This window comes from Oryx dammah, unplaced genomic scaffold, assembly GCF_014754425.2.
Source record: "Oryx dammah isolate SB20612 unplaced genomic scaffold, SCBI_Odam_1.1 HiC_scaffold_18, whole genome shotgun sequence".
Lineage (NCBI taxonomy): Eukaryota > Metazoa > Chordata > Mammalia > Artiodactyla > Bovidae > Oryx > Oryx dammah.
The window spans coordinates 37936483-37957152 of record NW_024070202.1 but is presented as its reverse complement, the minus strand read 5'-3'; the positions used below and the strand labels follow the sequence as shown (position 1 = coordinate 37957152).

At 36.9% G+C, this 20670-nt stretch overlaps 1 protein-coding gene across 1 annotated transcript in view; it reads right to left on the bottom strand.

The window, feature by feature from the left end:
• Positions 1-20670, bottom strand: part of PCLO (piccolo presynaptic cytomatrix protein) — a 381893-nt gene that overhangs the window by 334484 nt on the left and 26739 nt on the right. Inside the window, 1 exon segment of the mRNA XM_040260713.1 lies at positions 18876-20273. Coding sequence (XP_040116647.1) covers positions 18876-20273 — 1398 coding nt within the window.

Here is a 20670-nt window from a genome sequence, read left to right as displayed (position 1 = left end):
CCAATGCAAGAGACATGGGTTTAATCCCTGGTCTGGGAAGATCCCCTGGAGAAGGAAATGACAATCCACTCCAGTACTCTTGACTGGAGAATCCGATGGACAGGGGAGCCTGGTGAGCTACAGTCCATGGGGTCACAGTGAGTTGGACATGGCATGACTGAAAAACAACAACAATAAACACAATTCTGCTTTACATGCAGGTGTCACTTAAGTACCCATGTACAATTAAGTATCCATGCTCCATGACAAAAATCAAATAAATAGGTGTGTTCTTTACAAAACATCCTACCTTTATAAGTCCAATAACTCAGTTGCTTTGCTACACAGAATTCTAAGAAGGATCTCTTAAAGTTTCTGCTCTCTGGTTTACGCATCTTATTTAATCCCCTCCCCTTTAGTATAGGTGGAAATGGTACATATGATGGAACAACTCTCAATGATTAGGTTACTAATCAGTTGACTTTTGGGTAAATCTAATGAGATTGCCAGGAGCCAGCATGGGGAATCACGCCCATGGCAAAGGTCATGAGGAAGAGGCCTGACAGGCAAAGGCGAGATCAGGCCTCGAGGGAACCCCCCTGGACTTTCTTGAGCATCTACCCCAAAACTAGAGTCTGTCCGCTTTATTAAATTATGCCTTTCACCAACTCTTCTGACATTAACAGGGGGCTATCCCCCACCACCTTTCTCTGAGAAGAGTTAATTTAGAGCTCCAGATAATAAGTCTCCTGGGCATAACAAGAGTGTTCCAGTCCAAAAACTCCTCTGATGGCTCTTTAGCCTGCCTGACAAGTTTATCCAGCCTCTTACAACCACACATGTGACTGTTCACAGCCTCCCAACCGTGAGAGGCACGAGACACTCTAAACTTTCTAAATACAGAGTCTTTTAAATTATTAGTGTAGTATTAGTGGATTGTTAAAAATATACTGGTGGAGGGTTTCATTGTTGAGCCAATATTTGCTGCTGAGTCTCCATATCCCTTGTCCCTTATATACATTAATTGATATAACTGGCATATGGGAAAAATAAGTAATAACCTTTGATATTAATCACGTTAGACCTTAGGCTAGTAAATTCTTTTCTTGATTATAGCCCACTGCACCTTTGCCCTGTAGGAATGCAACTTTATCTGGTGCTTTCGGAGACTGGCGCCTGACTTAAGAAAAATCACCTTTGGAGAAAATAAGTTTTCTGATTGACTAATCATCATCAGAAAGGGTCATAAAATGTTAGCAGGCCTCTTGGCCAGAAGATGATGTAAATCACCTGAGAACTTTGTATATCGGAAGGAATGCAGAAAGAAAGCGTGGTCTCAATAAGGGTCAGGACTGCTGACCCTGCATGACTTTGTATTATCCATTGATCTCTATGTACAACTTAAAGTATAAAAGCTTTCCTGAAAAATAAAGAGATGGACCAGTTCCTGGAAAGACTGGTTTCCCCCGTGTCTTCTTTTCTTTCTCTCCTTTTCAGGCTAATTCCTGTCTGGAGCACAGAAGCTTGCCATGTCTACTTATTTGCCCAGGCTTCTAAGATCCACGTGAAAGGGAGCCCAAGGCAGGGTACCCTCTGCTATTCAAGCGGGTGCCTGTGGCCTACATAGATGGTGCAAGTCCCTTGTCTCGGGGCTTTATTTGCTTCCTGTGTAAACCAAGGAATTTCAGCCTCTTTTCTCCTCTATTTTCTCCACTACACTATTCTTTCCTAATCTCTTTTTATATCTCTAAATAAATAAATTTCTCCTCGCCGATGCCATCCCTGCTTCGAATTCCCTGGAAAATAACTCAGTTGCTTTGCTACACAGAATTCTACAAAGGATCTCTTAAAGTTTCTGCTCCCTGGTTTACACATCTTATTTAATCCCCTCCCCTTTAGTATAGGTGGAAATGGTACATATGGAACATCTCTCAATGATTAGGTTACTAATCAGTTGACTTGGATAAATCTAATGAGATGATATCCAATCAGGCTCAATTCAACGAGGTGATCTTTTGGGAAAGCTTGGGTCCTTCTTCAAGCCAAAAAAAAAGTGTGAGATGAATTCCACATGAGTGAAATTCTTTGTTACTGGCTTTGAAGGTGGAGAAGCTCTGAGACAAGAAAGGCCATCAACCTGCAAGAACTAACGGCGGCCCCAGGGGACAGCCGATAAGGAAACAGAGACATCGTCCTGCAGCCACAAAGGACTGAATTCTGCAACCAACCTGAATATTCTTCAAAGCAGGTTCTCTGGCAGAGCCCTACATAAGAACACACGCCTTCCAACATCTTCATTTAGTCTTTTAAGATCTGCTCTGAGAAGCCAACTATGCCATACCAAACTCTGAGCTACAAAACTGTGAGCTAATCCATGAGTCTTGTTTTAAGCTGCAAAGTTTGTGGCAACTTGTTACAAAGCAATAGAAAACTAATATCCATGCAGGAAAAAAAAAACAAAAACCTGTCTTTACTCCTTGACTGTAGACTGTCATCTTTAAATTGACTCTATATTTAGATTTCCTTTCAATGTTACATAATTTTTTAAAAAATAGAGTATATAACATCATTTTTATAACTACACTTTATATGATTGCTTATTTCTGTGTAACTTAAATAACATTCTATCTGTCAAAAAGTATATTTATAATTTCCCTGAGAGTGACAGAGTGTTTTAATCAGGAAATACACACTTGTTTTTTATGAACTAGGATAAATCATTATAACAATTCTGGATACTGGGCTTAATTTAGTAAAAAAAAATCACCTGATATAAAGCTTTCATTTAATTCAAATTCTTTATAAATACAAAAATGTGAACTCATTTAAATATCAGGAAAGAAAATAAATCTCAGCCACAGTTGACATGAATTAAGCCATTTAGCCATAATTTTCAGTAAGCATTTCTCATGTCAAGATATTCTTGTTGGTAATATACTTATCAGCAATTTTCTAAGGCTTTACAAATATACTCATTTTAAGAAAATTCATGCTATAGCTTCTCCCAATGAAAATCTTTTCAAAAATCTTAGAGATACTTTGCTTCTTTTCATATGTAAAGAATGAATTCATATTAATACCCCATAATCATAGAGCAATTCTCACTAAATAAGTAAAAAAGTAAAAATAAAAGCACTGTTGACAACAAATAAAAGAATACAGCAATGCATGTGTTTTCTTTTAGTCAGGGCCCATTATTTTTTACCAAGTAATATAAATAATTTGAAATAATCTTTCAAGCTTGCAGTAAAGGCCCACAAATGCTATTTAGCAAAAAAACACATTTCATTAAGCAGCTTAACTCTTCTTAGAAGTGAAGTTTCATTTAGAAAGGAATCATTTTTATATTGTCTATTCAGGAGAAAGCATATCTTGATATAACAGTCCTTCTAACTATGCTGCTAAGTTGCTTCAGTCGTGTCCAACTCTGTGCGACCCCATAGACGGCAGCCCACCAGGCTTCCCCGTCCCTGGGATTCTCCAGGCAAGAACACTGGAGTGGGTTGCTATTTCCTTCTCCAATGCATGAAAGTGAAAAGTGAAAAGTGAAAGTGAAGTCGCTCAGTCGTGTCTGACTCTAGCGACCCCATGGACTGCAGCCTACCAGGCTCCTCCGCCCATGGGATTTTCCAGGCAAAAGTACTGGAGTGGGATGCCATTGCATTCTCCGCCTTCTAACTATGGGAAGAAAACTATTATTTATTGAGCTTTACCAAGTACAGCATCATGAACTGTTCCTAGAGATTAACAGACATCCACTCTTCTAATCTTCACAACAGCCCCATGAGGTAGGTCCTGTCATCATCATTACCATTTTAGAGGGAGGAAACCAAGTCACTAGGAAGTGGCATAAGTGCCATCTTGACACCCTGCTAAGCTGCCTCTCTATGGATCACCAAATTCATTATCTTTGCTGTGAAGCTCACTTTTATTCACTTATCTTCAGCCATAACAGAAGATATACTATTCCTTATGAACTTAATTTTATAATAAGATTTTATGTGCAGAAAGTTTTCCAAATATGTGGTATATCTGTCTTCTTTTCACCTTTTCAAATGAGGCATAGTGGGAAAACATGAGCTAAGAAAGTCATTAAAAATATTTGCAGCTAACCAGATATGAGGTTGACTAGATCTCAGCATTGTGAACTAACATCCAAGTATTGGATATTGTATCAGATACTGCGTCTGAAGTAACCATATATATAGGACTGTTCAAGCTGGTTTTAGAAAAGGCAGAGGAACCAGAGATCAAATTGCCAACATCCACTGGATCATCGAAAAAACAAGAGAGTTCCAGAAAAACATCTATTTCTGCTTTATTGACTATGCCAAAGCCTTTGACTGTGTGGATCACAATAAACTGTGGAAAATTCTGAAAGAGATGGCAATACCAGACCACCTCACCTGCCCCTTGAGAAACCTATATGGAGGTCCAGAAGCAACAGTTAGAACTGGACATGGAACAACAGACTGGTTCCAAATAGGTAAAGGAGAATGTCAAGGCTGTATATTGTCACCCTGCTTATTTAACTTACATGCAGAGTACATCATGAGAAATGCTGGGCTGGAAGGAGCACAAGCTGGAATCAAGATTGCCAGGAGAAATATCAATAACCTCAGATACGCAGATGACACCACCCTTATGGCAGAAAGTGAAGAGGAGCTAAAGAGCATCTTGATGAAAGTGAAAGAGGAGAGAGAAAAGGTTGGCTTAACGCTCAACATTCAGAAAACGAAGATCATGGCATCTGGTCTCATCACTTCATGGTAAGTAGATGGGGAAACAGTGGAAGCAGTGTCACTTTATTTTTTGGGGCTCCAAAATCACTGCAGATGGTGACTGCAGCCATGAAATTAAAAGATGCTTCCTCCTTGGAAGAAAAGTTATGACCAACCTAGATAGCATATTGAAAAGCAGAGACATTACTTTGCCGACTAAGGTCCGTCTAGTCAAGGCTATGGTTTTTCCTGTGGTCATGTATGGATGTGAGAGTTGGACTGTGAAGAAAGCTGAGCACCAAAGAATTGATGCTTTTGAACTGTGGTGTTGGAGAAGACTCTTGAGAGTCCCTTGGACTGCAAGGAGATCCAACCAGTCCATTCTAAAGATCAGTCCTGGGTGTTCACTGGAAGGACTGATGTTGAAGCTGAAACTCCAATACTTTGGCCACCTCATGAGAAGAACTGACTCATTGGAAAAGACTCTGATGCTGGGAGCAGTTGGGGGCAGGAGGAGAAGGGCACGACAGAAGACGAGATGGTTGGATGGCATCACTGACTCAATGGACATGAGTTTGAGTGAACTCCAGGAGTTGGTGATGGACAGGAAGGCCTGGTGTGCTGCAATTCATGGGGTCGCAAAGGGTTGGACACGACTGAGTGACTTAACTGAACACATTCATTGTATAAAGATTTAATGAGAGTCTACTATTTGCCAATCACCTGGATTTGTGAGTATACTGTATGCCAAAGACCTGACACTCACAGAACTTGTACTTAGTAAGGAAAAGAGATAATTTTTAAAAAACATAATAAATTAGTTAATGAACTATTATGTAACAAGGTAGGAAGTGCTATGGACAGATGAAAAAGAGAGTAGGGCAAGGAATTTTTGCATTATGGGAGGTGGGAGGCAGGTTACAGTATTAAATAGAGTGGTCTAGGTTAATGTCACTATTTAAATAAATAATTTTAAGATAGAAATTTCTTATTTTTCATGCAGAAAAAGCTCATCTTCTAATATTTCTGTACTTTAAGAACATATGCAAAGATATATATATATAAGTATGTAAGATTTTTAAAGAGCTTGAAAAATACTTGCAGCCAATATAGAACTGAATAACAAAGTTTCACACTATTTTTAACTATAATTATCATGCTATTAACACAAAGCATGCCTTTTACTCTGTGTGTCCTTTCCCTAAATTCTGTGTTTCCTTCACTGAACAAATATATATTGATTATCTACCACCTCATGGTATTTTGATAGCACTGATGGTGCTCCAGGGGTCACAATCCTATGAGATGGCAGGAACAGACAACTGCAAAATATTTAAGAGGGCTGATTGGAGTATTATAACAGGAAGCAGGAATCAAGAGGAAAAGGTATCTGAGATGAATCTCAAAGAACAGATAGCTGATAAAGATGTGGGAAAGTAGAGAATAGTGGGGTACATGTGAAGGGCGTATGCATAGTACTAAGGCACAAAGAGGATTCCAAGTATACACTTGTATATACAGTTTGTGGCATTTAGTCTTACATGAGAGAAGTCTAAGGGATTCAGCAGAACATGGTAAAAAAGGAAACTGCACAAACACAGAAAATTGTAGAAGAATGAAATTCAAAAACTGAGTTTCCTCAAATAAAATATTTAGGGCCTATTGCATTTAACAGAGATGACAAACAAGAGCTCAAACAAGCCTCTCATGGTGAGGCTAAGAAGAAGATAAGAGAACAGTGATCCTTTCAGCAAGTATTAATAAAACTGACAATAGTTGAAAGCTACCATTCTGGGTGAGTGATAGACAAGGAAAAGTCTGAAATGATTCTCTGGGTTTGTGATGCCTTTCAGTCTGACAGGGAACACACAAAGAAGAACACGGGGTAAAAAATGATGACTCCAACATGAGGCATGCAGAATGTGAAGGGAGCGTCACACACCTTGTTGGAAAATTTCCCTACACAGTGTCATTTATGAAGCAAAATCAAGAATTCTAGGAATATGAAGATGAAGGTATTCATTAAAAATCTATTTAAAATCCTATTTCTTGAGCAACGTGTGTCATTTAGAATACTAATTCTGCCCAATAAGTAAAAAGACTAGGTGGTAATTTTTTTTAATACTTGGTTTAACAAGGTTCTTTATTAAAAAAGGCTTGTCATAGAAGTAATACATGAAATTCATATCTTTAAAAGAGACTACATATGAAGCATTTACAAATTTTCTTGCGGGATATATTTTTAGTGTAGCATCTTATGGGACTCACATAAAATGCATTTTTGAAAAAGAATAAAAACTCATCGAAGATTATTCCAACAGGTGTATTATTGGAATGTGTCAGGGGTGACATTTAGTTTACATCTTTATATTATATTACACTGTCTTGAGAACACCGACACTAGGTCATCTAGAACATCATAAATAAGCAAGGCTTTTAAATAGAGGATGATTCGTTTTATGAAAGTCACCAAACATTCAATCTTAAGGCTCAGCTGACACTTCACTTAAAATTTAAGACTTTAAGTCTATTATTAAGATTTTCATACATTTAGATAATACTTACATAATACTTCTGTATGAATACACACTTTTCTTTTTACAGTGGAGAGTAGTTACTTTTCCACTGGTTACTCATGTATTGCAGTATGTCGATGAATTAAGCAAGAATGTAAGAATAAATGCGTGACATTTAATAGATGCCAGAAGTCCACAGTTTCAAGAAAGCTGAGTAAATAGCAAAAGAAATTGATAGACATTCCTGCATACCATTTATTCAATGAAAAGGTATATTGTTTACTGAGTGCTTTAATTAGCTTTGCTTCAGAACTGTGGCTCAGGTAGAAAGGTTCTGTTTTTAGCAGACCAAAATAAAACTGCCTGTGATGGTATTCTGAGCTGATGAAAGCAGTGACAATGTGTGGTATGTTGAAAAAAAATTATTCTATTTAATAAGTTATGGAATAGTGAGATAAACTGGGTGAAATGCATTAATTTAATTATTGTGACATGCTTAAATGGTAATCTCAGTTCAGTTCAGTTCAGTCACTCAGTCGCATCCGACTCTTTGCGACCCCATGAACCGCAGCACGCCAGGCCTCCCTGTCCATCACCAACTCCCAGAGTTCACTCAGACTCGCGTCCATCGAGTCAGTGATGCCATCCAGCCATCTCATCCTCGGTCATCCCCTTCTCCTCCTGCCCCCACTCCCTCCCAGCATCAGAGTCTTTTCCAATGAGTCAACTCTTCGCATGAGGTGGCCAAAGTATTGGAGTTTCAGCTTTAGCATCATTCCTTCCAAAGAAATCCCAGGGCTGATATCCTTCAGAATGGACTGGTTGGATCTCCTTGCAGTCCAAGGGACTCTCAAGAGTCTTCTCCAACACCACAGTTCAAAAGCATCGATTTTTCGGCGCTCAGTTTTCTTCACAGTCCAACTCTCACATCCATACATGACCACAGGAAAAACCATAGCCTTGACTAGACAGACCTTTGTTGACAAAGTAATATCTCTGCTTTTGAATATGCTATCTAGGTTGGTCATAACTTTCCTTCCAAGGAGGAAGCGTCTTTTAATTTCATGGCTGCAGTCACCATCTGCAGTGATTTTGGAGCCCCAAAAAATAAAGTCTGACACTGTTTCCACTGTTTCCTCTGTTTCCCCATCTACTTCCCATGAAGTGATGGGACTGGATACCATGATCTTTGTTTTCTGAATGTTGATCTAAGTAAATACAAATCTAATTTAAATATTTAAAAACAATTAAGATAAACTCCTAACCGCCTTTCCTGTGATCTTTAACAGCTGATATAAAACCCTTCTCATGGTCATATAAAGAAAAAAAAAACAAAACTAAAAATGCTTTAAATGAGTATCCTTTCTTTCTGTGGTTTACCAAACTGATAAGTTAAAATGACATATCTTCCCACATTTGATTGTTTTTTTTTTTTCTCATGGAATTTAAAAAAATACAAAAGAGAAGCAAAAGTATTTAAATATAAGTTTAGGAGTTCCACACACAGATATATGAGGTTATTTTTATTCCAATGGTTAATTATATGTGCAAGGCATATTTTTTATTTCTTCTGATACTTCTACCTGACATTATACATTTTTAAACTTGTTAGATGTAATTCACAGTTCTATATGTTAATACACAACACTTCATGTATGTTATCTCCCAAAATTAAACCCCATGGTATTTTAAGTCCTAATTTCTTCCCAGGGAAATTTCTAATTTTAGATCTAAAATATGTACACATGCATATGTATACAGGTTTCGTTGGTGGCTCAGTGGTAAAGAAATCCACCTGCAATGCAGGAGATGTGGATTTGATCACTGAGGGGTTCAACCTCTGGATCTGGAAGTTCCCCTGGAGAAGGAAATGGCAATCCATTCCAACATTCTTGCCTGGAAAATCCCACAAAAAAGGAGCCTGGTGGGACATAGTCTATGGGGTCACAGAAGAATCGGGCATGATTTAGCAACTAAAAACAACATACTTGTATATGTATACACACATATTATCTTCCAATATTAACATTAAAACAAAACAGTCTCAATTATCTGTATGAATATCTATAATTATTTTTTCTCAGAGAGTAAGGTGGACCTACAATAAGTTCTATAAAATGACCACATAAATTACATTATCAGTAGTACAGACTGTCATAGTTAGAATTATTTTGAATCTGATTAGGTTGATTTTTATAATTTAATCAAGGAGTAATCTCAAAGTCAGGCCCACAACTCTATGTAGTAGAAATACCATTTAATTTATTTTTAAATCATATTAATACTAGTATTAATATGTGGGTTATGTAACCTACATATAATATGGCAAGAAAATGTTAATATAAATTAAATAATGGAGTGTGTATTTTCTTCCAGAGCAATTCTTGTTTGAATAGAAAATTGAGTTGTTTGTTTAGGAAGTTTTCCCATTTCTTTTGTTCACAAAGTTTAAGTAAAGGAAAGAAGTTTTAAAAGGAGATGCAGAAGACAAACAATGAAAAAGTTATTTTTATTTAGTACTATAAGCACTACTGGAGAAGGCAACGGCACCCGACTCCAGTACTCTTGCCTGGAAAATCCCATGGATGGAGGAGCCTGATAGGCTGCAGTCCATGGGGTCGCTGAGAGTTGGACACGACTGAGCGTCTTCACTTTCACTTTTCACTTTCATTAATTGGAGAAGGAAATGGCAACCCACTCCAGTGTTCTTACCTGGAGGATCCCAGGGACGGGGGAGCCTAGTGGGCTGCCATCTATGGGGTTGCACAGAGTCGGACACGACTGAAGCAACTTAGCAGCAGCAGCATAAGCACTACTATCTGATCCCAACTGTAAGCAGAAAACTTCAGTTACCTGAGTCTCATTTGCTTCATTTTTAAAGTATGAGGTTTGAGAAGCAGGTTTTTTTCATGAGAGTTTCATGGAGCTGGATCAGAGGCAGGTCCAAGAATAAGAGAGGCAGCCAAATGAGCAGGTTCCAGCCCCAAGTAAAGCAGATGAAGCTGGCCTCAACCAGCATACTTCACTTTTATCTACAATTCCACTTTTTTTTCTACACATGGTCTCTATGTGTGTGTGTGTGTGTGTGTGTGTGTTAGTTGCTCAGTCACATTAGACTCTTTGAGACCCCATGGACTGTAGCCTGCCAGGCTTCTCTGTCCATGAAATTCTCCAGGCAAGAATACTGAAGTGGGTTGCCATTTCCTTCTACAGAGGATTTTCCTGACTCATGGATTGAACTAGGGTCTCCTGCATTGCATGGTTTCTACATTTAATGTTATTTGAAGGAGGAATTCACAATATTTTAAGCTTTAAAACCACTGGTTTATTAATCCCTTTGGGAAAGATAGTCCTCAATGGGACTCTCTCGCACCTTCATCTGTTAAAGGCTTTGCCAACAATACAAGACCCTGGCTGCTCTTCACCCTGGCCATTCTTCAACTTCTGTGTGCAACAGGCAACCTTAGGGATGAAGGAATAACTCCACAGGACAAAGAGCAAACTGGCCTCCTGCTTGTTAAAAAAGAGGTGGATTCCACAAGCTCAGTGCTCCTCACCTGTGATTCACACCTGCCTGTGTAATGTCAATCTAGGTCCGTATCTCATGTGATCCGCCAACAGTGGGGGACAAGCAGAACTGATGCAAGTATGCTGACATTCATGCTGCCTCCGGTGGTGTGAGTATTGACGTTCTTTGTCTCTGACCTAGGAGTGTCATGTCTAATACTGGCACCTATGAAACTGTAACAAGTTAGTTTATTAGCTTATAAGTAGAATAGTAGTAGTTTGTAAGTAGTAAAGTCAAATCCTGGCCAGGGCAATGCCATATTACTAGACTCTTACTAAGGTTTTTGTGCATATTTAATATTTTTAAATATTAAAACTATACTAATAAAAATAATAAAGCACTAATATTCTAAATTAGATATATAACTAACAGTACAAATGAAAGAATCTAGAAAAGCAAACTGTGTCTTAATGGAAATTTATTACATGAAACATGACACTAAAAACCAGAGTAAAAATGATGAACTGCTGCTTAATAAATAACACAGAGGCAAGTGGCTATACATTTTGAACATATAAAGTTAGGAACTTCACCTCATATGGTACCAAAAAAAAATGAATTACAGATAAATATGTGATTAGAAGTAAAAAATAAAACTACAGATGTTTAGGAATAAATGTAGAAGGCTATTTTTATAATAAAAATGTGAAAAGGCCTTCTTTAGCAAAATAAGCAATCAAGGGAAAATTAAAAGATTTGATTGCACAAAAGTTTTTTTTTTTTTAATTTCATGTACAGAAGAAAATTTCATAAAGTGTTTTTGCATAAAAAAACCAAGTGATCAACATGGAAAATCATTTCAAGATAAGATGACAAAGAATTCAATAATTTAAAATATTTTAAGAAATACACAGACATAGACACATGAAAATATGACCAATGGGTATAAATGGGCAACTTCAAAAAGGAAAAATACAAGTAGTTGATAAGCTCATGATGTTCACACATATAATGTTTACTCTCAAAATAGGCATGGAAATTTAATATTATACAACAATACTGCTTAGTTTCTGACTCTTGAAACCAATAATTATGGACTACTAGTCAGTGTGGAAACTAGAGACACCAATAGTTTGCTGGCAGGACTATGATTACTCTTTTAAACAAGATAATATGGAAACTCCGTTAAACATCACTTGTCTTTGCCCACCCATTTCAAGGAATTTATCTAATATATCAGGATATAACAGGAAAATGTATGTGTAGATGTTTTACTGTAGCCTTGTTTGCACATTAATAGAAACTCAAAACATCTTCAATTTCTCAGTTTTCATGAGGAGAATGTGCATCTACATTGAGATTCTGCAGTTATTTCCCTCATAAGTAGAATTAGGCAAGTCAATGAGAGTTCACTTGAAAGAATGTCAAGTGTACAAAATTTTGTGAAAAAGAAACTCAATGAAAATAAGAACAGTAAGAACACATGTTCATTTCAAAATAAATACATTATTTCTGAAAACACAAGCTCACAAAACTTTTTTCAAAGATCTGAAATCTGTCTACATTTCACTGTTTGTATAACCATTATACAAATAAATGAAAAAAAAAAAGGCTAAAGAGATACTAAAGCATTAACATGATGTACAAGGGGAAGAGGAAGCTTTTCGCTTCTTCAGATACTTTAGTACTCTGTGGATTGTTATAAGAAATAATGCTTTTATAATACAAATTATTGGAATCGAGTTTTAAAAGAAAATGAATGGCCATGAAGAAATGGAAGGAAGAAAAAGCAGATAACACATTCAAATTCTAACATAATGTATTGCTGAGACTTCTAGAAGCAACTGACCTCAAAATGTATGATTTTTCACCCAAAGCTACAGGAAGAATATAAACAGGTCAAGGGGTTCTGGGGGAAAAAAATAATAGAGGAAATATTTGGAAAAATAGAATAGAGGAAACCAGAAGAGTCAGTAGAAAAGATATTTTTACCTAAAGGTTGGTAGGACCACGGTACACTTATCAATAGTACCGATATCTCATACTGATGATTAGCAGTGATCATCAGGCTGGACTGGGCCAGGCTAGATATCAGTAGTTTATCTCCTGATAATGAGAGCCCCAAGAACTATTTGCTCTTGAGCAAGAGCACAGAAAGAGAACCAGATATGTTGTATAATATGAGGAAATTAAGCTCTGGAAGAGAAAATAAGCTCTGGAAGCAATAAATATAGTAACTGTTTTTCTTGTATAAAGAGAAAAACATATATCCTACACAGAAGTATACTGTAGTGCATGCATACACAACTGCAAAGTGACATGTGAAAAGGCAGTCATAACAGCAATATTTAAGGATAAGTCTTACACAATAGTAACCAAATGAGATATACAGTTTCCATACTGAAGTTGTAAAATCTAATGTGGTTTTTGCACTTTCATTAATCTTAAATTGACCCATAGTGCTCAATAGCCATGTTTTTCCAGTGACTGTCTTATCAGGCAATGGATCTTTAGAACCACAGTAGCACATATGCAAAGTTAACCAAACTAAAAATGGATGAAACTATGGTGGAGAACCAGTTTAAGATACATATACACGGCAATGGCAATCCACTCCAGTAGTCTTGCCTGGAGAATTCCATGGACAGAGCCTGGAGGGCTATAGTCCATGGAGTCGCAAAGAGACACAATTAACTGACTAACACACGCATATATATATAAAACCCATGCTCCAGCAATCCCACTCCTGGGAATGTAACAAAAGAGGCTATACAAAAATGTTGGTAGAAGCAAAGATTAACCACCACCACTATCACCAATGGAACACTTACATTATTTTCATGGAGTAAAGTCTTTGCATGCATTGATGCGAATATAATATTGACAGTATTTCTTATAGTTGGAGCAACTATGTTTTCTGACCTCACGTGTGCTATACATGAAAGCAGGCTTCTGAAGTTCTCAATCTGCATATGCTTCTAAATTCAGCCACATAACACAACCACCATTATTCTGTGGGCCCTAAATGTTATCTGATTTGATGCACATTTTAGCAAATTTGTTGATATCAAAGTCTTAGTAATTACCAACTGACACAACACAAGCACAGAAGAAATGACATTTGTTATCCAGTTCTCCAGGGACAGAAGAGCCTGGCAGGCTACTCCATGAGGTCCTAAGAGTCGGACATGACTTAGCAACTAAAGAACCATCATCTGCCTCTCCATGTTACTTAAACATGGTCTAGGGGATCAAGCATTGTTTCAGCCTCTGAATGATACCTCTGTGGCTTGGTAATTACCTCTCTGATCCTCATTCTCCTGATCTCTAAAGCAGCTCTAAAATCTACTCTACAGGGTTGTTGTGGAAAAATGCCTGATACAATGTGTTTCACGTATTGTTGTTGTTTAGTCACTAAGTCGTATCTGACTCTTTGTGATCCATGGACTGTAGCCTGCCAGGCTCCTGTGTCCATGAAAATCCTTATAGGCAAGAATACTAGAGTGGGTTGCCATTTCCTTCTCCAGGGGATCTTCCCAACCAAGGGATCGAACCTGCGTCTCCTGCACTGGCAAGAGGATTCTTTACCACTGTGCCACCTGGGAAGGGCATCACATAGATTTAGTCAAATACCAGTTTACTTTTTCCTACAATGTCTGAACAATATTATGTCTGAATTGTAATTAGAACCATCTATATACATTTAATATCTAAATAAAAGTTCTGGTAATCCAAGAGATACAAATCAAAGGAATCATTTGATAGCATTTTTAAACTTCCAAATTAACCAATTTTATTATAAATGATAGTATTCAAATTTGGAGAGGCTGCATTAAGAAAGGCATCACAGATGCTAGTGGTAATGTCAACTGCTATCATATCTCCAAAAAACATTTGATAATTTCAGGGTTCTTATTCTTTGATTTAGTAACCTTAGTACCACTAAGCTTTCTCGGAAAAACAGTTAAAATGCAAATGTTTATACTCCAAAACATTCACTTTATTTATAATAAAAATGAAAATAACCTAAAATAAATAATTATTATTTTTCATAATAAAAAATGAAAAACCTAAGGTATTAAGTCCTTAATACCAGGACAATGTGTATGAAAAAAACATACAACCAAAGAACCATAGAACTGAATAATATGTAATCATTTTATGTAATATTTAAGAAGTGTTTAATCACATTAAAAATGGAATATCTTAATAGAACTACCACAAAGAGCAGAATGCTAAATACTTAAAAATGCATACATAAAAAGACTAATGAAGAATCTATGTTTTTGTTTCAATTTCTTTAAACAAAATATCTCTATTTTAAACCCATTTTTGGATTTTTCTTCAACTAGATATCACTTAATAAAAAGGTAATATCAAATTTCTTCTAAAGATTATTAAGCAAAAATTTTATTTCTACAAACTTATCAGTTCTCTTATGTTAGTCAGAAAGTACAAACAGATGTCCCTCTTTTCTTGGGATGCCAGAAATTTTTACACAGAATGTGTATTTATCTCTGTTGTGGAATTCTTTAAAAACTGATTATTGGTAGAGTTATTTTCTCCTTATTGAGTTCTGATCATTCTTTTAGTTTTCTTGCTCATATATGTATGTATGTGTGTATATATCTATTTTAGTAATAGATATTACTATAAAATCATAATATTTTAGTAATAGATATAATTTTTAAACTTTAAGCAATGGTCTTTAAAGTTAAACCAAGATATTACCTGTTTACTAAACTAAGAAGTGAAGCACACCCCCACCAGACGCTCTGAGAGAGAAGGGTCCACGAGAGGGTCTGAGAGAGAATGCAGGAGTCACCTTGGCTACAGAGTAAAGATCTGAAGGGAACTCAGGTACACTACTGGATTTTAATCAGCTCAAAAGGCCCATTTGTTGCCTGGTGACAAATATATACTGGCTATTTCAACATCATTCAAGCCATCATAATTATCTTACTAAGGAAGCAGAAATATGACTCTAGGACTCCTTAAGCATGTGGAAACAAATTTAAGTTGTATTTTCATAGTAAGAATTTCCTTTACAAAAGAGCAAGACAAACAATACAATTCCCACTATGAGTAGACTTCTTTTCTGCACTTAAACTGACCCGGAATAATTAAAATTCACTAGGTAACTTTATTGCCAATTTACACTGTTTTTCTCAACATGCTTCCAAATTCTATAAGACTAGCTCTTTCAGAAAGCCTTGCTGCCTCATAAAACTCCTTCAAAGACAAAATACTTCTTGATTTGGCAGAAATTAGAGCCTAAAAAACCATTCCTTACTATCAGAGGTTAATGGATGATAGTATTATGTGTACACACTGGGCACAAAACAGTTAAACCATAAGGCTTAGGCTGAAGCCTGGCCACACCCCAGGGCCCTACAGGCAGCCTTGGCACTCTTCGGGCTGTGGGAGAGGCTGGGTAGGACACACAGGAAATAACCTTAGAGACAGGTGTGCTTGATGAATGGATGGGGGAGGGGACAGATACTGTTTATAGTTCCCAACCCATGAAAAACCAGGACCAGCTCTTCTCACCACCAGAACAGACCAGAAGAAGGGGAGGGCAGAGAGGCATCAGGAGGACAAGACATCCTGTCTCATAGAGAAGGGAGGGGGAGAAGCAGAGGCTTCATACAGTATTATATGTGCTTTACTAGAAAAATAAATGGAAATATGTAATTGAATTCTTTCTTGAGCAATACCATTTCTCTGCATTGTAGGCTTAAAGTCTGACTATTTTCAGTATATGCTCTCTCAAACTGGAATCCAAGTACAGTGCCAGCCCAGCAGAAAATATTGGATCACAAGAAAATTATCACAAGCAGAACAAAGAAATCATAGAAACCAAGCAAGGAAACAAGGATCAAGGATGAGATATTTTCTAACCACTCAAAATGAGGAGAGATTAGTAAGTAATATAAACACCGGGACAGCACAACAAATAAAGCGTATACATTGAATTTATAATTTCCTGAAGATACAAGTACATGTACCCATACACACACATACTCTGCAAACACAGGGTGTCTTTTTCAGCCAGTCTCTTCTGCCAGCCCTCTGAAGTCTTCTAGGTAAAAGAGCAGGAGCTACAGCAACATGGATTAACTCCAGTAACCTTCATTCACTCCCTTGATGTCAGGGTAGCTAATGGACTTTACCTAAAGATCAGACGGCATTAAGGTCTTAGACCAGCTAAAAACTTCCCTCAGATTAACACAGCCAAGTGGAGACAAGAACATGAGTCAACTGCTTTTGTTACATCATATTTTTCTCTCCGCTGAAATATGATCTTCCACATTCAAAGAAATGGCCACAGAAAAAAACAATCTGAACAATGACAGATTATCTAAATTCCATTGATGTATTTAAAACAGAAGTTCTCATGCACCATTTGAAAACTTAAAACCACTTATATTTTCAAACTATTGAAATTCCACACACATCCTAGATAATAATTCTCTGCTTGACTCAAGAAAACTCCTTTCAAAATTACCACTTCTGAAATATAATTTGCCAACACAGAAAATCAGAGATTTTCCTGAGAGATTTATTGTCCCTCTTCTCAAGAACTCTCACTTCACACTTCCAAACACTTATGGAATTCTAATAATCACTATGACCCAAATGCATACATACATACAGGTGTTTACACATGTACACATGTTATAGCCCTTTCTTCAGTGTGTACAAAATACACTTCTTCAGGGTATTTTAGTTTTTAGTGTTGCAGTTTGTTTTATAACCATTTAAATACTGATATCATGAAGCTCTTCATTGAAAGGTACAGCTTCTCAAATGTATGAAATTAATACAATTGTCCTGGAAAAATTGAAAGTCCCCTCTTCATAAATACACAATGAAAAACAATTCTTCTAAAAATATGGAAGAAATTTAAAGTTGTTTTGCTCTTGCACTGAATTCCAAATACTATAAGTAATAATTACACTTGTAAGCACTCAAGAGGTGCTGAGAAACCATATTTTTTTTAACCTTTAAAACAGATCCTGGTTAACATTATTCATCACAGTTAAAGAAGATAAAAATCAGCTTAAGTCTATAGGGACAATACTTTCACATGGTGTTAAACATGTCAAAGCAATCAAATACTTTCAAAAGTAAAAAAAAAAGTTTTATAACTTATTCTTTTAAAAAGTTTAACTCAAAAACAAGAATCTCTAAAGCTTCTTTTGTATAGTTTTTAAATCCAAATATAATTTTTTTTGCATTTCAATGAATTACAAAATCAAGGAGGGGGAATAAAATAATACTTAAGTATTACTGATTTGCATAAAAATAATGAACAATGATTTAAATTCAATCCCAAAATGTTTACTAAAATATCACTGTTACTTACCTAAGCAGCAATCATAAAACCCCTCAATCTCCTAAAAGTCAAATACTCTAACGTCCTTAACACAGTCTTAATGCTTATTGATTCATTCTTCTATGACTATATTAGGTAGAAAATTGTTATCTGCTTTTTACACTGTGGAATAAGTGTTTTGGTCTTCCCATTAAAAGAAAAAAAATCCTTGACATTAGTCACTGAAATCCATAAAACTCCTTTTTCTTTCCACAGTTCCTAATGAAGTACTCTATTATATTTATGCCAGGTAACAGCTTAAACAGGATTATAAAAAGTCTAAGTATTATAATATTTGAACCAATATTTTCTAGCAGACAATATTATTAACTTACACTAAGCTCTTAACTTTTGTAAAATAACAGATCTCATGTAGTTTATGGATTTGCAATCAATCAAGCTTCTCTTTTTAATGTATGAAAGAGACTGGAAGGATGAGAGACAGTGGGAACAGTAAATTACAATACTTATTTTGTGTTTCATGTGAAAACCATAGGATGTTAATTCATAAAAGAATGGGATAATCATTATTTTAAGTTATCAGCTCATTTCATCTTCTTACTTTTTGGCACATTAAGCCAGAAAAGTATAAATTACATAAATGTTTAACAAGAAAGCATTAAGCCTAATAAATAATTAAAGCTCCTTCAAAGATAACAATATCAGTTTTTATTTACTCGGAAATGTATTTTTTGCTAGGAAAGCTGACTACCAAAACATTTCTGAATTAACACCATATACTCATATTCATATGTGAGACCACTATTGCTTACCTCAGTCAAGTGCGGTGTAGGGTTAAATCCACAGAGATTACACACTTGTTTCTTACATTCAGTACAAGTGTTGAAGTTAGCAGGATCCTTAGAACTTATGTTGAGTTCAGTTTTGCAGAGAGGACAGGCTGATTCTGGTTTGGGGGTTTCTTCCAGTTTGGGGGGAAGAACAACCTTTTGAGGTTCAGCCGTGGACGGTTTGCTGTCTTTAGTGGGCAGAGGCTTCTTTTCTGTTTCTGTTCTTTTTACTGTTGAAACTTGTTCAGCTTTGGGCTCTAGTTTTTCAATTACTGGAGCTTTGGTTTCCTTTTTCACAGGTAGAACCTTTGCAGGTGCTGGCGGTGCTGTGGATTTGGGTGGCCCTTGAGAAGTAGGTGGTTGTGAAGGAGGAGGGACTTGTTTTATTGGGGCCGCTGGCCCACCCTGTGAATGAGACCCAGGCTGGCCTGCTGTGGAGATCAGATTTGATGCCTGGCTAAAGATGGATGCTCCAAATCCAAAGAGTTTCCCAGTCACTGTTTCTTGAGGAGTTGTGGGCTGTGATTTAGGGGCATCAGTAATACTTCCCAGATTTAGGCTAAAACGTCTCGACTGCTCCTGAGGCTTTGGGGGCTGTGGAGATAGAGGGGCAGTTTGTCCAGTGGGGGGTCGTGGAACCTGGGGTGTCGGTGACCCTTTTGGCATCGGCTTGGTGTCTGGCTTAGGACTCATTTTGGTTTGTGCTTTCTTGGGTTCATCCTTTTTCTGAATTGGATCAACTTGTTTTTGATCTTTGCTCTCTGGAGCAGGTCCAGGATGTGAAATAATTTTTGTATCTGATGCAGGTCGAGGTATGACTTTAGAATCTACTGGGGTAACTTTTTCTCCTGTTGGTGGAAAACTCTGAGAAGGTTTGGCAGAGTCTGGTTTTAGAGGAGGAGTTCCTTTCTCTTGATCCTTTGATGGTATTTTGGAGCCTGGAATATCCGGTCTTGTTGCTGTTGATGATGAAGACACAATGTCTGTGGGTGGCTTTCCTGTCTTGGGCTGCTCTGGTTTATCATCAGCCATGGAGACCTTGGCCGGTTCAGACGAGACAGAAGGCTCTTTGGGAGGGACTGGCTTGGATGAGGACTCTGCCTCAGGAGGCTGCTGGGATGTGACTGGGTGGGGACTGTGAAGGGTTGGTTGTTTCACTAGCGGTGGGGGCTTTTTAGACTCAGCTACCTTTGAGACATCCTGTTTGGGTGTAGTATCTTTCTTTGGAGAAACCTGTTGTGACGGAGTGGGTGGCTTGCTCACTGCTGATGCAGGAACAGGGGTAGTCTTCGGTTTGGGCTGGGGTGATGATGGAATTGGAGCCAGGTTACCTCCGAGAGCTCTCTGCATCTGACAGTTTAAACAGAGCCACTCTTTCATCTAGAAGTAACATAAAATAACAGTCAGTAAGGCAATAACAAGGTAGAAACAAAAGCATTTTTAAAACTGCATTGGGAGCTTTTGAAATTATGTCTCTCATCATGCAAAACATAAAATCTAGATCAATAATTTTAGTTAATTTATATATTTATATATTATTTATATATAGTTAAGTATACTAAAATATAACTAATGAAACTCAGAGATGTAAGCACTCTATTTTAAGCAATATAAAATTATAAATCAACACAGAAAATTTTCTTGTAACATTAGCTTTATTGTTTGCCTTTGATTTACTCAAAGTTTGATTACTCCCAGAAATAGAAAACCATGTACGATAAAAGAAAATGATTATTAATATAACATATTAGATTCCAAAATCAGTTATGTTGGATAT